Below are 13,607 nucleotides of genomic sequence, written 5' to 3'. Positions count from 1 at the left end.
TCCGCAGCAGCTCGTCTGTACTCAGTAGTCATGTATGCTTTGATCAGCGGATTTTCCACCATCATATGCCTTGCAATATATATGGATGTGCTTCAGGTCTGAATCCCTTTCCACAGTAAGAGCCCAGGATGACGCCCAGTTTGGAGTGCAGATTACTCTATCTCCGTCTGCTTTGCAGGTGGGGTACCATCCCCTCCCTGCAACGGCCGGCGTTAGCTAGCTGTCGTCAGGCAGGATGGTGGGCTAGAGGGACTGTGTACGCACTACTGACCACAGCAGTTCTGGTTTGCCTAAGGTTTTTCTCCTGCTTTCCCTAGAAAGAATAGAACCTTCTTGCAGCTTTTCTTTCTTTTCTAATTTAAGGAAACCATCAGATCTGTTGTATATTAACAGTTTCCAGATATGCATATAGTATCCCCAAGACTGCCACGAGTAAAATGCCTAATGGTATCTTAGTAAAATAGAGAACACAAAACAAAGAATGGAGAATGGAAGACGAAAAAATTTTAAAAAAGGAGTAATGAATTCTTAGTGTTTTCAAGAACAGTTTGTTCCTAATAACCTCTTTGGTCACCCAGTTTGCCCATTTAGAGATGTAGTTAGAGTCACATCCAAAGATGTCATGAAGAATATATTATCGTAAAAGTCAGCTTTTAATTAAAGTTCCTCATTTCAAAACCACAGCGGATCTCTGTTTCCCTGGAGACCAGGATATGTAAGAGGGCAGAATTTTCTCTCCATTTCCCTTTCCTATGTTGGACCACTCTGGAGCAGTTTACGTATCTCACTGTTTTCTCCTGCAGGATTAGTATTAGTAACTGCACGGACGTTTTCCTAAGATGCCTGTAATTGTGTCGCTGTGGTGGGTGATCTGCGTTGATCCTCGATGTGCAGTTGTTCACTGAGGGGATCGACATCTTTCACTGCACGTTACTACGCTGGTTTTGAGTAGCGGTGTCAGACACGAGTGCCCGCTGAACAGAAAGGGAACCGTGTTTTCAAGTTTTAGAAATAGAAAACGAATACAATTCTGCTACAGAACTAGCGCAGACCCGTCTGCTGGAACCCCCAGCACACTTGCGCTGTGGGTGAGCGCGAATACGGCTGGCTGAGGGAAAACGGGAGGGCTGCGTTTAGCGTCTCTGGCACTAATTTCGCACCACTGTAAATGAGTGTGCACGGGCAATCGTGACCCAGCGCTCTCGGGTTCACAGGCTGATCCGAGACGGTGAGCGTTTCATCCTTCGCTCAGTTTCTGTTGGTCTAGAGGAGACAACAACAGAGCTCTCTCGCAATTACTCAAGAGTAGACGGAGAGTTAGAACTTGAAATAAATTGGCATTTATTTGCAATGGTGTTAAAATATTGAAAACGGAAAAGATTATATAACACCATTTGTGCTAAATATTTGCAAATTAAATACAAACTCACTTTTCCTAATGAAGTGAGCAGCTGTGGCAGTTTTGCCTAACGGAAAGACCACCACTACATGATTGAGAGCCTGTGTAACAAACACCATGTTTAATGGCAGTGTTGGTTTTCTCCCGTTTTCCTTCCACGCACTCCCCAAAGTCCATGTTCGTATGTCTCTCATTTCCCCTCCAACACACTCTCCTTTTCACCATTCAGACATTGTCAGACATGACTTAAGATCACAAGCAAAACCACTGTTTTTCAAAGTGGAACATCACGAACAATTTAGACAATCAAAACATAATTTCCAAGGGCAAAATCCAGCCAAATACCGTTGTTGGTGCCCGGATTCGTTACCGCGCCACAGATGTCTGGAGGAACTTTCCTAAACGCTTTTACCTCTCGGTTCTGTCATCTTTGTTGGTGGCAGGTCAAAAGGCGCCAGCATGGCACAACAGTTCCCAAACACCAGGGTTGGTATTTAGAGTAAGAGTATCCTCCCCCAAATCAAAGCAGAGGGCAAAAATCAGATGAATTTGCACCTGAGAAGAACCGTTCGATTCAATTCGTGGTAAACCTCACCCAGTTTTCGATTCAAGGTAACATTCTGCCTGGCGATTTCAGTATTGTAATTTAGATTGAAACGGGGCTTAGGTTTTGAACGCGGCACCGTCTCCCCGCGGAAGCCCAAGGAGAAGTCCGTGGCTGTCGTGCTGAGTCAGCACCAGTCTCCTGGTAGCTGCCAGGGCAGCTCCTGCTGTTTCACTCGGGTAGAGAAAAGCCTCTGTAATTGTGGGTGGGTTTGGATACTGGTAGTTCTTCCCTTAGGAAACGAGACTGAAGCTCTGGTTGTCTTGGCTATGCAACAGGCAGGCCTCGTGCGCGGGCAGACCTCATCGCCAGGCTGCTAACAAGGTGGTAGTTGGCTTGGGGTTTGCTAGGTGCGTGTTAGGACCTGGACGTATGCCTACGGCCGACTTCCTAGAAAGCAGGAGTAAACGAGAGGATCTAGTTTTAATTAGCCTGTATTACTACCAAGAATTTTGAGCAGCACTTAGTACTGCTCTGAATAGCACTAGAAAACCCAAACAAAAAACTTAGAAGGCCTTTTATTTCTCTCCTATTTGACTCATCTTTGTGAAGGTAAAACTACTTATTACACTTCTAATGAAGGAAGAATGAAACAAAGCCCCGTGCTGCACCTTCTTCCATTTCGCAGGTAAAGGAATCAAGAAATGTGGCGGAATGAAACCCTCCTCTGGTTTTAGGACCATCGCATCCTTATTTCCCACTCCTTTTTCCTACGCTACATCTTGCAAACTTCTCGGAAAAGGACTACAATCCTATGCTATGGATTTGATTGTCCAAATATTCGTGGGGAATGAGAGCGCAATGACAGCTGAATGGCAGGCAGACTGAAGCCGTCTGCTGGCGTCCTTCATACTTTCCCTACAGAATGTAAAGGAAAGAGAAAGGAAGGAGTGCGAGGTGATAGCTCAGGGATTTGCAGTATATTTAAAAACAAACCCATCCCCAAACAAAGCAAAAATCACTGTCTCGTATCAAAGGGTTCTATCTTTTTATTTGAGACTGATTCTTTCCGATTTCTCAAAGAAATATTCTTTAAGAACTACTCTTTGCCTTTGGAAAACCGTTCTTAAATTACACCTTTCAATTGTAATCCTTTTACAACTTCCAGGCTCTTTTAAATAATGACTAACTCCTAGCAAATTTTCTGTAAAGAGTACAATAACTAACATATCCATTTCAAAACGTGCTATGAAAGAAAACAGCATAAATTTTAAATTAGAAGTTAGGAAGCAGCATCTCAGAAGTTATGAAAGTACGTACTGATGGTACAACAGATACAATCTAATGGCTAAAGAGCTGTCGCTTGCCTTGACATTTCTGATGTGGTCTGTTAACATTACAAGTTATTTCTGAGAAATGCGTTTAATTAGACATTCCATGAGACATTTCAATTCAACAAGCCATAAAAACGGCGTCGCGAGCTTGTTACAGCTCAGCGTTCTGCAGCGGCTGTGGTGACCTGGGATGAATGCTTTTGCTGAGGAGCTCTGCAGCAGTCCCGACTTCCATCACGGAGAAAAGAGCAGGAACGCTCTAGAGCTGGTGAGGCACAAACCCCGGTTGTTTAGGCAACGCGGCTGTTCCATGCGTAGTGCTGCACAGAACAAAAACGCAGCGTAAGGCTCCTCATCAGAGCTTGCCTCCGTGCGCGTTAACGCTCGTGCAGCGGGATGGAGCAGCTCATACTTTGCTGTTCGTGTGCTGGCAGCCTGTTTGCAAGGGTGGCTGCAGGCCACGCTTTCCTCCTGACGACTTAGAAGTTAAGTCACAGGCCCAGTAGTTTACGGAGGAAAACAGAGATCTTCAGGATGTGCTTCTGGGAAAGCAAGGCATCTGAGTTACCGTCTGTTTTAAAGCTCTGAAGTGAGTCCCGGAGGCTTCCCGCAGCCGAGCGGTGGACCGGCAGCGCGGCAGGAGGTGCAGTTTCTGAGAGGCGGTGAGCATCTGGGGCTGGGCCCCTGCTCCACGCCGGGAGCCGCGCTCTGCTCCCGGCGGCCACGGAGCCGTGGGTGCCTCAGCTCTGCTTGGTGCCAGGCTGCCCCAGGGGAGATGGGCAGAGCCCAGCCCAGGCCGCGCTGGCGGAGCATCGCCTGCCCACCGTCTGCGCCGGCCCCGGCAGCGGGCTGGATGGAGCGGAGATGTCCTTTAGCATGGACTGAAGAAACCTGGGGATTTCGGTGCGCACCCGTGCTACGGGCTCACGTTCTACCTGGGGAAACGATGGAGCTTCAGGCACTAATTATTTTTCTAACTTTGGTTTGGTTTCTTGCGCTGCACCTGTTGCGGTGATGACTGAGAACCATCGTTTCAGGCCTAAACCACCAACCTCAGGCTCGTTTTTCTTCTCTGTGTCAAGACTTCCCGTGTCACATCTTCAGGCACAGTGCAATAAAGATCTCCATAGCGAGGGAGCTTCTGAAACGCTGCGGGATCTCTATACAAGAAAAACATTGATTTCCCAAGCTTCCCACTAATTTAAATCAAGTCCTTATTTTATTACAATAGCTGAATAAAAATCAATGCGGCCGTCTTCACGTTAATAAGGTTAAAAACCAGTAGCGAGTACTAGTGACTGATTTGAGCTATTTGCGCTTTCATCAATAACAACGGAGCGCTGGTAAAAGGCTTGGCCACAGCATCCTCTGCCTGCCTTTCGGACCGGGTGCGATGTTTATGCATGAGTTTAAAAATAACGCAGCGGTGCGCGGTCGCTGCCGGCGGTGCCGGTGCCCCCGAGGGGGCGGGAGGTGCCGGGGCAGGCGCTGCGGGGACAGCGGGCGGCTCGGGGCTCGGCGCGGTCCCCCGGCAGGGCGGTTGCTGCGGGGAGCGGCAGGCGCCGCGATCGCCGCCCGCCGCCCCGTCCGGTGCCGCGGCCCCCGTGAGAGAGCCGCGCCGGGGGAGCGCGGCGGGGAGCGGGGAGCGGGGAGCGGGGACCCGCCCGCCCCGGGGGCCGCCCCGCTCCACAGCCCCTCCGCCCGGGCGCCGGGGCGGGCCGGGAGGAGGAGGAGGCGGAGGCGGAGCGGGAGGAGGAGGCGGGCCCCGAGCCCCGGCCCGGCCGCACCTGCGGGCGGCGCCGCTGCCCTCCCGCCGCCGCCGGGGGCGCTGCGCTGGGGGCGGCCCGGCCCGACCCGCCCCGCTCCCGCCTCCCGCCGCTGCGGCCGCCCGCCTCGGCTCCGCTCCGCCCGGCCCGGCCCGGCCCGCCTCGGCTCGGCTCCGCTCCCCTCCGCCCCGGCCGGCTCCGCTCCGCCGCGCCGCGCTGCGGCAGCCGCCGCGGGCAGGAGGACGGGAGGCGGCGGCGCCGGGCGCTGCCATGCGGGCGGGCGGCGCCGGGGCGCGGGGCGGGTGAGGGCGGCGGCGGCGGCGGGGGCTGGCGGCGGCTGGCAGCGCCCGGTCCCGCCCGCGGGAGCCGCCGGCCGGCGGGGAGCGGCGCGCAGGGCATGCCATCCGCCTCGCCCCGATGTTTCACTGGGGCAAGTGGAAGAAGAGGATGGGAGCGAGCGCCTCCTCCTCCAAGAGACCCGTCTTCGACGAGCGGGAGGACGGTGAGTGCGGGCCGGGGTGCCCCGGGACGCCCTGCCCTTCCCGGGACGCCGTGCCGCGGGACGCCGTGCCCAGCCCCGGGACGCCGTGCCCAGCCCCGGGACGCCGTGCCGCGGGACGCCCAGCCCCGCACGTGTTGAGCCCCGCTCCGCCGGGCACGGCGGGTCCCGTCCCGTCCCGTCCCGTCCCGTCCCGCAGCGCGGTGCGTGGCCGGCGGAGCGGGCGGGCCCGGGGCCGGGCGCGGGTTTGCCGGCCGGGTCGCGGCTCCCCGCGGGGCGCAGGGGCCGCGCTGCCCCGACGGGCGGCCGGCCGTGAAATAACCGGTCACTGGGATGTGGGCGCTGAGGGGGCGGTTTAGCAATGAAGTTTCGATCCGTGCAAGGAAATCTCTGGTTTTAACAAGGAAAGATCAAGGGCCGCTGGCCATCAAACTTCTACAAACTACTTGTCGTTGCAGAAAGGCTGCTTTTGGTTTTTTTCCCAAAATACAAGGTTTTTGTAGAAATACACCATGAAATTGAACCACAGTTGCATTAGACTTCTCAGATGCAGGGCGAGGTTTCGGAGGACCAAAGGAAGGAAACTTCGCTGCGGGTGGGGGAAGACCCGGGCGAGGGGTCAGGCCAGCAGACGGGCCGCTGGGCGGCTGGGAGCTCCCGACGTACAAAGAAAGCTGCGTTGGCCCCAGGACACCAACCGAGCACGGGCAAAAATCCCCGGGTGCCTAGGGCGCGTGAATGTTATGCCAGATGAACTTGGAGTTAAATATATATGTTAATTTGAGTTTTCAAGGCACGGTGATGTTCTGGTTTACGTGAGCACTGGGTCTGCTGGCATCCCCTCGGTGAGGGGATCAAACCTGAGCCCATCTGTGCTGCTCCTGAGAGCTGAAGGGATGTGGAATCAGGTGAACTTTTACTGGAGAAGTAGCTAGTTGATATCACCAAGTATTTATTAGCAATTTGGAGTATGACATTGAATTGTTAACCCTTGCATCTCTTACTACAGAAGTGTAGAGAAAACATCTGTTAGAATGGCGCCTCGCCGCCTGAGGGGTGTGCTGCGGTGTGGCTGAAACGCCCAACAAAATTGCTGCTGGAAGGAAGACTGCAAAATCCATCCACCTCCCCGTCCCTTTATACTGACGGTGTGCGTGAGGTTGGGTCGGTGTGAGTGCTGGTGTGCGCAGCTCCGGGCACCGCACCAGAGTTTGGTGCTCAAAGTGGGAAACGTGTTTGCTCTTGGCGGTGGTGGGTCAGCAGGACCAGCAAGCCAGCCAAGTAAAAATGCTGAAACGGGAGGCTCTGCTACAGAGTTGGGAAAGCGTTTCGTTCTGAACTGAGCCGGTACACAGCCAGCGTAGGGGAACTGAGCTTTGCAGGTGAACGACCATTGACAAAAACCCGGTCACATCTCACGAGGCATTTTCAAGCTTTTGCAATAGAGGAGGCTTATTAGGACATTACTTTCTTAATATTGCCTGCTTTTTCATCATCGCTTGTTAGTGTGTGCTCAGAGCAATTACAGTGTTGTTCTGGTGAACTCGTATTTACTGGCACGGCATGGTTGCTATGGAGATCTAAGACATTCCAATAACTTCCTTACATAAAGAAGCCAGTTAATACTTTGGTTTTGTGTGTGACATAATGTGGAAGAATTACTAGTGATGACAATTTAAAGTGAAATAAATTAGAAGAAAAAAAGGAAAAAGATAGGTTAGTATATGAAATTTTACCCATAGGCGGTTCCCAGTGATGGATATACAAGAATGAGCCTGACTGTCTAAATCCAATCGTTAATCCCTTTTAATTATGGTAGGGTGTGTGTAAATAGAACGTTAACATTTATTCTAGTGAGTAGTAACACAAGGCCCAGTATTTACTCTCAGATAAATCAAAGTCCAAATGTGTAGATTTTTGAGGCAAGAAAACCCTTGCAGTCCTCTTGCTTGACTTCCTCGGAACTCATTTCAGGACTTTATGGAATTACTGCCTCAAGTCAAACCGGTGTGGCTACGGCAAAGCGTGGTGGGGTTGGGGTGTACTGCCCTGGGGTGGGCAGTAATGTGTTTGCTCTCGGTGTGAAACGCCCGGCCCTGGAAGGTCATCCGCACTTGACCTCACAGTTAGAAATGGTCTTTCCTCTCCAGTCTGCGTCTGTCCAACCTCAGCGTCCTGCTGTTGGGTCTCACCTTGATAAACCAGAGGAGCTTCTGTTGTCCTGCCCCATCTCGGGGCAGCGTCAGGCTGGGATCACGGCCGCCCGGCGTCCTCGGCAGTGGGATTGAGCTCTCCGAGTCCGAGACTCCGAGGGTAAACTTCATATTCCTGAGTCTGCCCTGTGGATCTTCTCTCAACTCTCTCCGTTTTTTTCAGCTTCGTTTTTGTTAATGCTGGGACTGAACTCGTTGCTTCGGCAGGGATCGAGCCCGGGGCAGGTCGGTGCCGATGCAGCCTGTGCAGAGCTGTGCTACGGGGAGTCGTGCCCAAGGAGCGACCGTCCTGCTCCCTCCTCGCCTCCCTCCCTGGGTGCTGTGCTGTCCCCTGCCCCCCAGTTTTCCCCGGTTGAGGTAACCTCTCTTGACTGTGAAGCTGGGTGCAGGCTGAGTGCGACTGGTCCTTTGCGTTTCATCTGAGCGGCAGCGGGGGGACGGCGCATCCGCACCCTTCTGACACGCGTCTGGTGCCGCGCTTGGCTGTGGCGTGCACGTTTTCCTGGGTCATGTTTGCGCACACCACCTTTGACATATTTCTGAGCGTTTCGGAGTTGGGATTCAACTAAGAGAAAAGCTGACTTTGAAGGGAGAGCGTCTGCCTGTTTTGTGTGTGCTTCCAGAAGGCGCTGGCACGCGAGAGCTCGGTTCCCCTGGCCCTGCGAGTGCCGGCTTCAGCTGGTTCCATTCGCACAGAAAGCTGGAGACGTTCAGCAGCTGCCGGGTACGCGTCGGCTGGGTGCGAGCTCCAGCTGTCCTGCTGGAGGTGCTGCCTAGTGATGCCTTCTTGACCACTAGTTTTTGGCGAGGTACATGGTACCCTGTTTCTGAACAGAGAAAGTTAATGAAGGGGGGGCGGGAAGGGAAAAAGAATATAAAAAGGGCGGGAAGAAGAATATAAGGCAGAAGTGTGACAGGGCTGCAGGGTTGAGCGCTCTCAGAGTTCCGGTGCGCTGGAATAAGGCGCCCTCAGTAAGCTGCAGTGCATTGTCCACTTCCCAGCAGGAAAAATAGGCCTTTGTCTTCAAGGCCTCTTCAAGGTTTCTTATTTCTACCTGTAAGAACCTTTTAAAAGCCTCTTACTTGGTCAGTGAATTTGTTCGCCGGCACCGAAGAAGGCGCAGTGCGGGCGCCAGTGCCTCTGCCTGTTGTGAGCCATCGGCTCCCCGCGGCAGGGCACGGGGCGCTGAGACAAGGCTTGTTTGTCATGTGGGCAGAAAGCGTTTTCTGTTGTTGTTTTGGGAAATGGCTGAGCAAGTTTTGTTGACAAACCCCCCTTATTTGTTTATTTATTTAATTTTACTTTTTTATGCTAAATGGCGTACTTGTGAAGCCAACAGGAATGTTTCAACCCAAACATTAAGAAAAAAACATTTAGCAGAGTTGCTAGGACTTGGGAAGCAGGGCTGAGTAATAGGAAATACAAGGCGCTCTTACACTTAGTGCTGTTAGCATTGCCCACAGTTGTGTTGTGTGAGAGAGGGGGAAAGAACAGCATGATGGATCTTTATATGCAGCTCTATCTAAAGAGGAATTTCAAGAGTGCATTTGGTTGTGGCTTCTCCTGAATCAAAGTGGCTTACCAAAAAAGTGTATGTAAATATACATGAGAATATGTAAAGCCATCTGGTGCTTTCTGCTGAGCTGTTCCTTCCTTCGCTTACACCGAGGTGAGTGGTCCGGGGGCTTTCTGCCTGTTTCCTGACACTGGATTAGATTTCCAGCTGATTGACGAGGTTTTAATGCTGCAGCCCAGTTATTTTCATTGTGATTTTGTCTCAATCACTTGTTTGCCCATCCCTTGTTTGACTCTCTCTACTGGAGTGCAGATGGCTTTTTGCAGGGGGGTCAAGTGCAGCCTCCTGGGTTTATCCTACTTCCACCAAAATCAACTTTTTAAAACAAGTTCCCAGTTTTGCAGCCCACAGGTACAGCTCCTCCAGTAAACCAGCCTGACTGGAAGAAGCCTGTGCTCAGGGGTCGCCTTTGGGTCCAGTGAAATGGTGGTGGGTGGTTTTGTTGCCCTTCTCAGGGAACAACCTCTGTCTGAATTTCTTTGGTTCAGGTAATCCCGGGAGGAGGCACCAGACTGGAGTTTGGCGGAGGGAAAAAACCCAGCCGCGAGGGTGGCCGGCAGCGTTCGGGAGGGCGCGCAGGGAGGAGGGGAGGCCCCGCGCTGGGGCGGCGGGCGGGCGAGTGCCCCCTCCGCGCTGGGCCCGGGCTGCCCCCGCAGCGCGGGGATGGCTTCTGTCGGCCGTGGGGCACCGTCCTGAGCGCGGGCCGGCGGCACCCCACGCCTGCGGTGGCTGGTCTCCCCCCTGCCCGGGGCGTGTTGGTAGACGTGGGTCTAAAACTTACAAAAGAGCCGCTCTGCGAATGCCTGCTGTGAGTTTCCAAGCTGAGAAATACGATTCTGTAAAAACGTGTTTCCGTGGTAAAGCAAGAAAACTGTTACGCGTCTTGAAGCTGTTTCCCAGCCGCTCAGTTTGCTGCAGTGCTCCCGCTCCAGGGATGTGCTGGGCCCGGGGGGCTCTTGAAGCCCGAGCAGTGCTCGAGGGACAGTCCCTGCTCTGCTTCCCCGCCATCCTCGTCCTCGCGGGGCCGCAGGAGGCTGGGGAGCCTCGGCAGCTGCGCGGCACAGCGCCCGTCCCCATGGAAACGGGAGAGAAGCTGTAAAACCTGGGGGAACGTGCTTAAAATAATCCCCATTTTAATTTCAAACCATGTGTTGGCAGGCTGTAGGGTTACACACACACCAGAGCGTGCATCCCTCCTGCCTCACCCTGCTGATCTGCTGATCGAAAACTGGAGCGCTTCATTTGCGGAGCTGTTTGATATACAGAGAACGAACCGTGCGTGCTGGTGCTGAACGTGCCTCTTGCTCCCACCTGTCATCCCGCAGCCACCTTCTGCCGAGCCTGTGCCGGCTGGCTGCTGGGAGCTGCTGGGAGCTTGCTGCCTCCAGCCACAGCTTTGGGGAGGACTCCCAGACCCAGGTGTCATCGTCAGCTTACATCACTTTGAAGTCAAGAGTTCAGCTGCCACAGATTGGCAAGCTGCTTACATTCCTCCTTTTCCTTCCTATTTTCTGATCTGCTGGGAGCAAGATGCCCAGCATTCTCCACAGCGCTAGGCATTCGTTTTTCAGATGGGGATTCTCCCCCATAATCGTTTGTCCCAGGGGTTGGGACCTTCAGGGAAACAAGGGCATGCTGCGGGAGCCGGGGGTGTCAGAGTGACAGAGATGTGGAGAGGACGGGGAGCAAAGCCTGACCTCATCGTGCATCCCGTACCTCTGTGGAGACCCCGACCCCTCCTGCCAGGTTTGCCCCAGGTCTGGGGGCATCCCACCGCGCTGCCAGGAGAGGGGCACTGGGAGCCGGGACAGTCCCAGCCCTGACCCAGGGCCCCTCTCCTAAGGGGGTAAGTATCATAAACCACGTGCTGCTCTTTCGGCCCCCTCCCACGGGGTGGCCAGCATGGCCCGGCCGGGTCCCTCGGTCCCTGGGGGCCGGGGCTGCCCTGCAGCATCGTCCCTGCTCCAGCCACCACCGCCTGTGCTCCTCCTGCCGCGGCGGGCTCGCCGGCGGGGCGAAGCAGCCTGGGGGCTGGCTCGGCTCCTCTTGCGGCTGGGTGCCCGACACCGGTTCTCCCGCCCGGCTTCATCATCTCAGCTGGGCAGGGGTTTCAAGCCCTGGGGAGGAAACAGTGCCCTTCTGATGGAAAACTATGGACTAATGCCCAGTAAGGCGGTTATAAAATCCCAAATCCTGTTTATTTAGGGTCAGATACAGGTATGTTAAGCTTCCATGCTCTGCAAATTACTTATTAAAGTAATCACTGATCAGATTGCAAGGCAAACTTTTTTCATAGCCTGACTCTTATGTGACTGTGGGTTGAGAGCACAGATGCCTTTCCCTGTTATTTAAAAACGAGAAAAAAACCTTTATGTACTATCAAAGTGGTAGCTAAGTAAGTAAGTGGGGGGAGGAGGGAGTGGGAATTACAAGGAGGTGTCAGAAAAGCTGTGTTTAGTATTGTCAGCGGTGCTTTGTTTTCGCTTTGGATCTTGCTTCCCCCGGATCCGAGGCTTTTTGTGTGTGCTGTGCCCAGAGACAAGCTCTTGCCACGCGCTCGCTGCCCCCAGCCCCCCCAGCAGAGCCGACGCTCCTTGTTCAGTCTAAGGACTGAAAACCTGTCCGTGCGTGAAGCTTTTCAGTGTGTCGTGTAACGCAGAAATGGGTTAAATCCAGAGAACTCGGTAACTGCGAGGCATGGAAGTGTGTGGTAATACACACAGCGTTTGGGTTACTGGCTCTCTTTCTCCTTCAGAAATAATTAATAACTTTGCTGTCACTCTCCGCACTGAAGGCCAGGGCCCGTTCTCAGTCGCGCTGGAGGAAATCTGAAGAAGAAACATTCTGGATTTGCACTGCTGAAAGGGAACAAAACGTCTCCCTTTGAACACTGAAAATGGCAGTTATGGAAAACCGTTGCTATTGCTCACCTAAGAGCATGCGTTATTTCACTTGTGTTGGCTTAAGAACATATATATATATTTTTAAATCTTTTAATTGACGACTGTTTACAAAACTAAGCTGCCGTTCATAGAGAGAATACAGTATGCATAGAGACTGGAAATTTAATGTTTCCTGCCTTTCATTATGTATCTCGTTCTTTCAAATCTCTGTAGAGTTTTCACGTTTCCTTTGCCCTTTCCCAGTTTACAGTTTCACCGCTGCCAGGGGTGCGGATGGGTCTGTGGCGGGATGGCTGCCGGGGCTGTGCGCGCTCCCGCTCCTCCGCCCGCCTCTCGCTTGGCCTCTTCCCGCCTGGGGAAGCTCCCTCCCGTGCCTTTGCCCGCTGTGCGCGTTGAGGTGAGCTCTGCTGGGCGGCGCAGCGATAGGGTAAGCAAGAGGCAAATTTCCCTACTTCTGCATTTCGTGGAGGTCCAGCACACACAACAGACCTGGCCCGGACAGCCGCGAGTGTCGTTTCTCCGAATCTGAATCCAGCATCTACGTGGGCGTTCCGCTTTGGGGAGCGGGGCTGCGGTGTCCTCTGGCTGGGAGGAGCGGTGGCGGGTGTTGGCGCTGGTGGCACTCCCAGGCGGGGGGTTCCCAAGGGCTGGATGTTTGAGCACTGTCGGTGGCACCGCACCCTTCAGGTGGTGCCCGCCGGGGACCGATCCGTGCAGCGTGCCTGTGCTGAGCCTGCCGGCTCTCTGCCTGCAGAGGTACCAGCTCTCAGCCTACCCACCCCAATCCTGGCAGCGTGCGGCGGCGCTGCTGGGAGGCAGAAGGCAGGAGAGGGCTGTGGCAGCTCAGTGCGGAGCCGGCTCCCTTTGGCCGCTCATTCGCTCTCGGGCAGACACAGGCTCTTGATGCCAGGTTGGTGGGACCCTCCTCCTCCTCCCCGGCTGCCAGACCCTGAACCCTTGAGTGAGTCTGGCTCGCCTGCATGCAGCCGGAGGGGGATGCCCTGCCCCGCAGGACCCCCTGAGCACGGCCTGCCGCTCGGTGCCGAGCAGCGCTGGATGGGGATTTCATGTCCTCCCTCCTATAGGAACAGCCCAGGCATCTTCTGGAGGTGAGGGAGGAAAGGTCCCGCAAGTCCTTGAAGCGGCTCCTGCGTCTATGGGAGGTCTAAAGAGAGGAGATCAGGGTAAAACAAGCCCTGAGGGCAGCTGACACTGTTTGCAGGAAAAAAGGGAAAAGGGCAATCAAGAAAAAGTGATTGGAAATACAGTTCAGGTGTTAGACCAGCTTAATACTTGGTCTATTCTGTAAAGGCCACAGTCTTCAGAACTGGCTTGAAATGGGCTTACTGTGAATTCAGAATAACATGCAGGA

At 54.0% G+C, this 13,607-nt stretch overlaps 1 protein-coding gene across 3 annotated transcripts in view; it reads left to right on the top strand.

Moving 5' to 3' along the window:
- The first annotated feature begins 5,376 nt into the window (after positions 1-5,376).
- The window catches only part of STK32C (serine/threonine kinase 32C), a 98,608-nt gene continuing 90,377 nt past the window's right edge, over positions 5,377-13,607 (top strand). For all 3 annotated transcript variants that reach the window (XM_087767264.1, XM_087767265.1, XM_087767263.1), the window contains exon 1: positions 5,377-5,545. In XM_087767264.1, coding sequence (XP_087623390.1) covers positions 5,441-5,545 — 105 coding nt within the window. In that variant the 5' untranslated portion in view covers positions 5,377-5,440. The remainder of the gene's footprint in view (positions 5,546-13,607) is intronic.

Source organism: Nipponia nippon, unplaced genomic scaffold (genome assembly GCF_047370975.1).
Source record: "Nipponia nippon isolate SJK-2023a ecotype South Korea unplaced genomic scaffold, ASM4737097v1 scaffold_3, whole genome shotgun sequence".
NCBI lineage: Eukaryota > Metazoa > Chordata > Aves > Pelecaniformes > Threskiornithidae > Nipponia > Nipponia nippon.
Note: the sequence above shows the minus strand (reverse complement) of the source record. Positions and strands in the feature narration are given on the sequence as shown.